General features: G+C 33.6%; 1 protein-coding gene across 2 annotated transcripts; it reads left to right on the top strand.

Moving 5' to 3' along the window:
- Nucleotides 1–446: 446 nt before the first annotated feature.
- Nucleotides 447–9,244, top strand: LOC105788029 (cell division cycle protein 27 homolog B). 2 transcript variants are annotated; one of them, XM_012614708.2, is made up of 16 exons: nucleotides 447–763; nucleotides 871–943; nucleotides 1,046–1,155; nucleotides 1,271–1,317; nucleotides 1,885–1,982; nucleotides 2,230–2,534; nucleotides 3,332–3,451; nucleotides 4,543–4,705; nucleotides 4,920–5,176; nucleotides 5,284–5,349; nucleotides 5,560–5,679; nucleotides 6,334–6,410; nucleotides 6,808–6,927; nucleotides 7,034–7,253; nucleotides 7,629–7,910; nucleotides 8,741–9,244. In XM_012614708.2, exons 1-16 carry the CDS (start codon nucleotides 659–661, stop codon nucleotides 8,789–8,791), a joined length of 2,214 nt encoding a protein of 737 aa, XP_012470162.1. In that variant the 5' UTR covers nucleotides 447–658; the 3' UTR covers nucleotides 8,792–9,244. The 2 variants fall into 2 exon arrangements, with proteins under 2 accessions (XP_012470162.1, XP_012470164.1); XM_012614710.2 differs by lacking the exon at nucleotides 3,332–3,451 and having other exon boundaries at nucleotides 449–763.
- Nucleotides 9,245–9,731: the final 487 nt, after the last annotated feature.

The following is a 9,731-nucleotide window of genomic DNA, read 5'->3' as shown; positions in this document are numbered from 1 at the left end:
TAATTGCAATCCCCTGCCTCGAAATTTGTTTTGGCTTTGCCCTTACGCCACTTGATATCATTTTATTTGAGTATCAAATTGAATATTAAAATTTCATTTTAGACATCCAAAATAAAATGTTTGTAATTTAAGCATCCATCTTATATAGTTCAATCGTTTTGGTGGGGAATTTTTCTTTTTTATGTAATTAAAGTAAAATCCATGTCATTATTATTCATAAAAATTATAATTTTAGTCCTCAAAATTTTAATTTAATGTAAATTAGGTAAAGTCCTTAAAATTTTGAGACATTTGCGGAACATTTAAAAGAATGCCGGCCGTCACCACTGCTGGTCACTTGTCTGAGGATGTTGCTGACTTTTCCATTGGGCTTCTCATCGAAGTTCTCCAATGAATGTCAGCCAGTGACTAAAATAAATTTTTATTTTTATTTTTAATACCTAAAATGAAAATCTTTTATAGTTAGGTGACTATGTGTGTAATTTACCATAATAATAATAATAATAACCTTCCCCGCCCTCTCACTGTATCCGATTCGTTGTGACTTGTCAGATTGTGACTGTAAAGTTGTCTCAGGTAGGATCAAAAAGAGTTCAGGCCAACGCATAGCAACGCACCATAAAATCCCACCGCTACGCCTCTCTCTTGACTGAGAGAAATGGAGGCATTATTGGTGAATTACGTTGAGAAAAGCCTGGAGCAATACATGCGAAGAAACGCCGTTTTCCTCTGCGAACGCCTCTACGCTGAGTTTCCTTCCGAGGTTTCCTCTTTATTTTCCATTCTTCAATTGTTTTCCTTTTCTTTTATTCTATTTGTTCTTGGAATTGAATCGAAACTTTAAATGTGTTATTTTTCCTGTTACTGTAGGTGAATTTACAATTATTGGCTAGATGTTACTTGAATAATAATCAACCTCACTCTGCATATTACATTCTTAAAGGTACTACTTTTCTTTAACATTTTCGTTTCTCTTTTTAATGATGTTAGGGAATGATACTGGTATTTTGAATTGATGTTTGTGTTTATTTGTCCTGATTTCAAGGTATGCAAATGTTTCAGTCTCGTTACTTGTTTGCAATTGCGTGCTTAGAAATGGATCTCTTTTGTGAAGCGGAAGCTGCATTGCTGCCTGTTAAAGATCTATGTGCTGAGGTATGTGATCACCTTTTGGAAGTCGATTATAATGATGAAAAGGGTGGTTTGCGGTATCTGCTTATTGGCTATTTATTTGAATTTCATGATCATATTTGTTGTTACATGCATGTAGGTTCCAAATGGTGCTGCTGTGCAATATCTTCTCGGCATTATTTATAGGTTTTTTCTGCCACTTGCTTTTTATGTTTTATGTTTCTTCTCATTTTTCCAAGCTTTATAGTAGTACTGGTATGGTAAGCCTAGCATTCATTGCAGTGTTCTCTTTCACTAGATTAGTGGCTTTCCTTGACTGTACAGTTTCAATGGGAAAGTAACCCTGAAATCAGAAAATTCCCTTCCTAATTTCTTCCAAGGAGAATTGGATGGACAGCACATTTTCCTCCTAATTAGTTGGGAGAACTTTCAATTTTACTTCGAATGATAAATTTTTTTTACGTTAGATAAACCAACCACTGTTGGCTTGTAATTGAATTAGCATTCCTGACTAATCCACTTACACTAAATACTGAGCTAGTTTGTTCATGTGCCAAGTTTATAGCCATGAATCATACTGAGTCTAAGCTGTTCTAGAGAGGCCAGGTTTATTCATACAGAATTGGCATTTAATACTATGTTATACTTTCCTTTTCATTTGGGCAGGATGTTACTTGTGTTGGCTTGCTATATTCTCATTGTCGTTCTCTTTCTTCACTACAATATCTTTGTTCTGTATTTTTTTCTCCACAGGGACACTGATAGGAAGAACAAGTCTATTGAACACTTCAGGAAGACTTTGTCAATTGACCCTTTGTTTTGGGCAGCATACGAGCAACTTTGTATGCTAGGTCAGTGATTTTTGTACAGATTAAGTCAGAAAGATTACATAATTTTAAGCTTTGGCCTTATTCTTTTTTCTTCTCCTTGTAATATTAACAAAGTTTCCCTTAGAAAGATAAGAAAAAGAATAAATACTTGTGCAGAGTCTGTGTAGTGTTACAATTAACTTATAACTATAATTTTCAGTTGTAGGTATCTATCTGCATAATCATTAATTAACATGTTGTTGACAAGGCTTAAGTGTATTTATTTCAGGTGAGGCAGAGGAAGCTGCTGTTTGCTTTGGTGATGCAACTGTTCCTTGTGTTCAAGAGCATTACCTAGGCAATGCATCAAGTTGTTTACTAATAGCTGATACTGATCATAGCTCGGATTCTTCTCAAAGATTTGGCTTAGAATATTTGAGTCGAAGCCATTTAAAACAAAGGGAAGGGAACAATATCAGAGATATATGTGAGAATAATCATGGAGGACCTATTTTAACAGGAGCTGTTAGGCAAAGTAAAAACAGCTGTTGCAGTACATCATTTTCAAGTACTCCTTCCCCTGTTCCCACACAAGTAAGTCATTTTTGGGTAATTAAATAGTTAATCTATTTGAATTGTTGTGAAATACTTATTTCATATCCTTGTACTAGCTCTAACTTGTTTAGTGATTTAGCATCGTGTGCGTGTAGGTTTACATGTATATTATATTTGCTTAGTTGATTTACTGCATCTTTTTTTATAGTTAATCTGGTGAGCATATTCTAGGCAAGCAAGCTTGTCATACATAGTCTTGCTCTGTTCAACTTAGTAGCGTATTCGGATTTTAGGACTACTATTTGCAGGCTCTTGGAGGCATCAATTCTTCAAAAGCAACTTGGTTGAATGCTTTGGATGCGTGCAAATTATTTCAGGGCATTCTTAACCATGATTTTCAGAATATGACATTGTAGGTAAAATGAAAACATTTTAAAATTTAGAATTGATATTAGCAACTTTTAACAGAGACATTGGGATGCAGAAAAGATTTATCCGTTCAGATGCAAGGAATTATTGATTTTATAGTTTCAAAGATATATCACTTACACAGCTTCACGTTTGCAAAGAAGATGGCAGCATTTATCTACTCATTCAAATTGCATGTCATGAGAAGCCTTGGCTGATTCAAATTATAAATGATCTAGTTACTTGAAATTTGACACGTTTGCTTAAATCCTTGTATGGTTATTTACAATGCATGTAGTAATAGACTAACAGCAGCTGGTCTGTTAGGTTCTGCAGCATCAGTTATGTTCTTACTTTTTCATATGCATATGTTATTTATCTGTATTCATGTTGAACATGTTTCTGAGATCTGTGTTTTCACTCTTAAGATATCAGATGTGGCTCCACCACCTCTAGTTAGAAACATACATCTTTGTCAAAGTGAAGACTCTCTAAGATCTAGTACTCAAGCTCGAAGGAAATTTGCTTGTGATAATGAATCAGCACAGGTTGTGTTTATGCATTTACCTATGACAATGTCTATTACCTCCTTTAGTTTTAATAGTAATTTCCATTTGTTTGTTAAACGTAGGCTCAACCATTCCTAATAAATTTTACTTGTTACATTCTTTAGGAGTCACGTTTCTCCTATGCTTGCATCATGAACATTGCATGTAATGCAACTTGTGTTGATAATATTGAAGTCATAATCTTACATCATCTAATATAATTAATTAATTATCTCTATATGTCATTTTGTCGATGAAGAAAAAATCTAGATATCTAGGATTGCCCTTGACATTAAAAAGTCACCTTCTCTTTTGCCACACATACAGGATTTGCCCTTTAGGCATCAAAACCTTTTTGTCTTGTTGAGAGCAACCTTTAAAATAATTCAAATCCATTTATGTATTTAATAAATAAAATCTTAGGAGCGAATGTATGTTTTTTGTGTATGGGTTTGGTAGGGGTTTTGCTTTCAGCTTGCTGAATTAGGAAAGAAGTATATTCAGAAAATGATATGGCTATTGGGCAGTGGTGTGGGGACTGTTTATCCCTAAGTTGTAAGGCCACTTGTTCCTTTCTATGGATCCCTTAAACCTAAGTGAGAATCTTACTAGTTTTGTTAACCCCTACTCTCCTTGTTTTCTGATTTTCTTTCAGATGCTAATTATTTTTCCTCTTTATTATATTGAGCTTGTTTTGTCTGTTTTCTTTCAGTTCTTATATCTTATTTTATTATATTTTGGTTGTTTTGAAACTTGGAATAAGGTGCTAGTGCAGGATGATGGTTGAACGGAGTGTTTTTGTTTTGTGGTTTTGTATGGACTCAGACTATGCCATTAATTTTACTTTTACATCAACATTCTGAACTCGTAGGAATGAAATCTTTAATTGTCTTTGTAATTTTCTAGCCTTTTGCTTGTTAGAATCTACTTTAGGCTTATATATGCACTTTTCTGTTGCTTCTTAGGGGCGTTTCTTCCAGTTTAATTGTTTTAATTTTTCTATTATTATTTAACATTGCTAAAGTACACCATGCTTCTCCCCTTAATTTTTTTTTCTAAAATGTGCTGCCTCTTCTGTTATGACTCTGAAGATTCGTGGCAGTTTATTTTTCGATTCAGGACTTCGTAGAAGTGCTAGATTAGCTGCAGGGCAGAGAAGCTTGAACACCTCACAAGGATCAGAAAATAAAGCAAAAAGTTTGCATGCTTCAACTAAATTAAGCTCTGAGACTTGCTCTTCAACATTTTGTCAAGGTCAATTTCTTTTATTCAGTTCCTCTTTAACAAAATATTTGATTGATTAATTATGGTTAGTTTTTATTTTATATGTTAGACACATTTAACTTCAGGCATAGCTGTGAATTTAATTTGATATGTTGCATAATGTCAAAAAATATTCATGTTTCATCTTTTCTTCTATGCATTTTTATTGCATTTTTAAATTCAAACACTTTGATGTCATTTGTAGGGAAATTGTTGGAAACTTATGAGGTTGCTGTATCAGAGTTGGAAACTTATGAGGTTGCTGTATCAGAGTTCGGAGCAACTTCATCATCATTATCTTCGACGACTGATGTTAAATCCATTCAGCATGAGATAGAAAATACAAAACTGAGCAGCTTTATCTCAGATAGTGCAACAATTAAATCTGGTATCTCAGATACAATGAAACTCCTGAGAACTCTTGGGGAGGGCTATAGGCATTTGTGTATGTTTAGATGTAAGGTATTGCTCCGTCAACTAAAACATGTTTTATCCTAAATAGTGAGCTTGAGTGCATATTTTTATAACGTAGAAAAATGATTGGGGATACTTTCTTATTGATGTTACAGGAAGCTTTAAATGTCTATCAAAAGCTCTCATCAAAGCAGTATAATACAGGCTGGATTCTTTCCCAGGTGATTGTGTTGTACCTGAGCTCTCCATTTTGTGAATCTATATTTTGTTTATATCTGCTGGCTTTTGAAAGGGAGTAACAAGTATTTTAGTTCCTTGAGAATGGTAAACTGAAATTTTCTTTTCTGGTTTGCTTTCATCCTTGCTTAGAAGTTGTAGTATTTCATTGCAAATTTCAAGTTTTTGAGACATTGAAATATTTTTTATTTTAGGTTGGGAAAGCATATTTTGAGCTAGTAGATTACTTAAATGCTGATTATGCCTTTAGTCTTGCGCGCCAAATATCTCCTTACAATCTGGAAGAGATGGATGTATACTCCACAGTTCTTTATGTGAGTTGTATTTAACCATGTTTTATCTTTGAGATAGATCATTCATTGATTGCCACTTCAATGTATATATTAAAATGCAAATTTATTCAATTTTATATGCAATTTGAAACCCTTTAGTTTCTGCCTTATACTCAAAGTAAGAAACTGCTCCATGTTGCCAATTTATATTTCATTCTCCTTCTGAAACCTTATCTTTTGCAAAGTTATTATCTTTCTGCGGTGCAGAGTTAAGTAATCCCAGTCCAGAAATAACTACCAAGTTTATAGAGGGGAGAATTTTATAGGTTGTGACACCCTTGAATCTTTGATTTGATAAGAAATCATTTGACAACAAAAACCACTTCCCTCCTCGTCAGTTATACTTGATTTCATCGCAAATATCAGACCTCAAGTTGTTTTTTTTTAGAAACGCCCATATTTCTACAGAGAAAAGCTTCATGATTTTTATGGCAAGGATGGAAAGTTGACTTAATGATGGCTAACCTAAAATAAAGGAAAGGAGGCTATGCAGTCTGGTTGTTGGATAGAAAAAACTTACTTTCTGCCGGACATAGTTTTATGAGCTCCATTTGTGTGGCAGAAAATAAATGATGATATTTTGATATTTAGTTACTTTTGTCTGCATTTACCACATGTTTTATTTTTTCTTTGCAGCATTTGAAACAAGATATGAAATTGAAATACTTAGCTCAGGAGATGATATTAGTTGATCGTTTTGCTCCACAAACATGGTAACTTCGATAGACCTCTATGATCCTGTAAAATAGTTAAAATAATGTTATTTTTAACCCCATGCATGTCTGAGCTAAGCATTTTTCTGCTGTTTTCGTTCAAATTTATTCCCAAGTATTTCTTCCTTTCAGATTTTCTGTTGTAGTTGAAGATGACTACCTTGTTTGGACCATTAATTTTCTTGTTCATTATCTACAGTCAAGAAAACATGTTTTAGCAATCTGTGTGTGTTTCTTTTAGGGGGTGCAGGGAGTGGTTTGTGGTGGTGTTAATAGGACTAGAAGTTTATCCGTTGGATAAAAGTGCATTTCTATTGTATTCCTACATCCTCAAACTACATCTTATCAAATGAATTTGTCATGCATGATGGTTTTAATTATGGAATGCCTAATGCAGGTGTGCTATTGGGAACTGCTATAGTTTGCAGAAGGATCATGAAAGTGCACTAAAAAGTTTTCAGCGAGCTGTGCAGCTGAATTCTAGATTTGCATATGCTCACACTCTTTCTGGTCATGAGTATGGTCTTACACTTGAGAATGGTTTTTAGACTCATCTCAATTAATTGAAAAACTTAAAGAAAAGAAGAAAAGAAAAAGGGGTTCTGATCAAGTGATTGTTTCAGGTATGTTATCATGGAGGACTATGGAAAAGGAGTGGAGTGCTACCAGACATCTCTTCATGTTGATGCAAGACATTATAACTCCTGGTATGGGCTTGGGATGATCTATCTCCGCCAAGAGAAGTTTGAATTTGCAGAGCACCATTTTCGCCAGGCTTATCAGATAAATCCTCTTTCATCAGTTATCATGTACTATTTAGGAACCACTTTAGAAGCATTAAAGGTTTGACCACTTCTATATTATCATTCTATACCTATCATTTTTTGCTACCTTAGGACTCCGTGACTACAATATGTTCTTATCATTGAACAGTTGTCCAATGCTCAAACTGTGCATCTTACAAATGTTTGATCTGTTTAAACATTATATGTCTATGATACTGGCTGCCCCCTATTGGTGTTTTTTGTTGCTTGTGATATTGACAACTGTTATAACTTCTTATGCATCTTCTCTAACGAGCATTTAAGTTTATCCCCATAATAAGCCGTAAATCAAATATGTAATGTTTAAAAGATAGAAGTATTGAACTAGTGGAGTCTTGTTTTTCTATGCTTGTGCAATTGACAAATGTTTTTGTTTTCTTTTTTCATTTTGCAGAGGAGTGAGGAAGCTTTGGAGATGATGGAGAAAGCTATTGTCATTGACAATAAAAATCCACTTCCAAAGTACAGCAAAGCAAAACTGCTGGTGACACTTGGAAAGTTGAATGAAGCTTTGGAAATTTTGGAGGAACTCAAAGAGTGCACCCCTCGTGAAAGTTGCATTTATGCATTGATGGGTGCAATTTATAAACGGAATAAAAAGTATGATAAGGCAATGCTTCATTTTGGAATTGCTTTGGACTTAAAACCATCTATAGTTGATGTTGCTAAAATAGAGGTAATGTTCATCATCCTCTTCTTTCTTAGACATCAATGTGGCTTGTTTCTGAAATGTTGCTTTCCTTGTTTCATCCACTGGTGTGCATAGCAATTCAAATTATATAAATTATTTTCACAATTTTAATCAACTTATACCTGTTCAAAGCCTGAACATATTTAATGACCACACTCCATCCCAGTGTTAGGTTCATATTCATATCATTTTTTGGTCCAACCATATTGCAGAAGGTTATGAATGCAGCATATTTTACCTTCTAATCACTGGTATAACATATTATACATGTAATGAAATAGGGAACCTAGTTGTATGAAATGATTTTTCTTATTTCTTCATATCTCCAAATTTCCCTTTTTCTAGGGCATGTTTTATTTTTTCCTGTTGCATTTTTTATATACGATGTGAATGAATGAAGTATGATCCCTTCTCTAATTCTATTCTTGTGACCATAATAACGTTGATCATTAGTGGAATCCTTCTGGTTGACTGATACGGTCTTTTCTTGCAAAGATGAGATTTCAAGGTGCTTTTTCTATTGGTTATGAATCTGTAAATGGTCATCTGATTGAGACCCTTGTACAACAGTCAATGCCCTTGGGGATGAAGTTGGATTTTTATGAATCCAGAAAGGATTAACTTTCATATTGTAATAACACGTTATGAACATTTCTAGGGAATCAATCATCTGATCCCTTCTGGCAGAGCGTGCTGCAGTCCTAGAACACACTTAGAGATACCAATTAACATAATACTATTATTACCAGGAAATAAGTATTGTACCTGGTATTCTGTTTCTGACCATTCTGTGTAAATTGTTATTTATGGGGCAGGCTGCCATCGAAAAGTTAATTATACCAGACGAAATGGAGGAGAGCCTGTAGCAATTTGTCCATAGTCTCGGAGTGAACTTGATTGAATGCAAAGTCCCTGTTGTCTGAGGTACTTGACATGCTACGCGATGTGGTTGTAGATGTCTGGAAGACATCTACAGACGGGCTTCATCCCAAATTGATCAGGAAGTGAGTAGCAGTTTAATTTATGCTCCGTGGCTTCGGGGACATCTGATAAAATTAGAACAATACAGGGTTTAATTTATGCTCCAAGCTTAGTTATGAGTAAACCTGGGACTAGCTTGATTTCCATTTATATTTCATGCCTGAAATGCACATATTGTTTTGATCAACAATGAGTTGTTCAATAGCCTTTAATCCCAGTTGTGGTTTTTTGCCTTTTCAATAGTAATCAATAGCTTGGGATAAACCTTGTCTCAGATAAAGTTTTCTTGAACACGATGCTTCTCATCATGAAATACATGCTTGACTTTTACCTAGATATTAATTATTGAATATTTATCATCCGTATAGATTTAGACATTTAAATTTCCTTAACTTTTACATGAATTGGATTTAGGTATCGAAATATAAATGCTTGTGAAATAAAATTTAAAAATTGACATCAAATTCGGATAGTCAGTGGATTTAGATATTCTAATAATATATTGCAAGAAATGTAACTTTCCGCACTATAAAATATAACTAAAATGTAACAGTATGCTGCTAAATAAAGCAATTTGGGATGCGAAATGAAACAAATAATAAAAAGTTCAAAATATGTACTCTTTTGTAAATTTAAATTTTAGTTTTTAATAGTTTTATATTTTATATTTAATCTTATTTTTAAATTTTAAAATTTAGGTTCTTGTTAACACTATTAATTTTTTTGTTAAATTTATTGATACGACATTTTAAAAAAATACTCACTAAATAGTCATGTAACTAAAAGAATCTTGAATTTAATAAAATAATTTGAACAATAATAATA

The sequence above is a fragment of the Gossypium raimondii genome, chromosome 2 (genome assembly GCF_025698545.1).
Source record: "Gossypium raimondii isolate GPD5lz chromosome 2, ASM2569854v1, whole genome shotgun sequence".
Taxonomy (NCBI): Eukaryota; Viridiplantae; Streptophyta; class Magnoliopsida; order Malvales; family Malvaceae; genus Gossypium; species Gossypium raimondii.
This window is presented reverse-complemented; position numbering and strand designations above follow the sequence as displayed.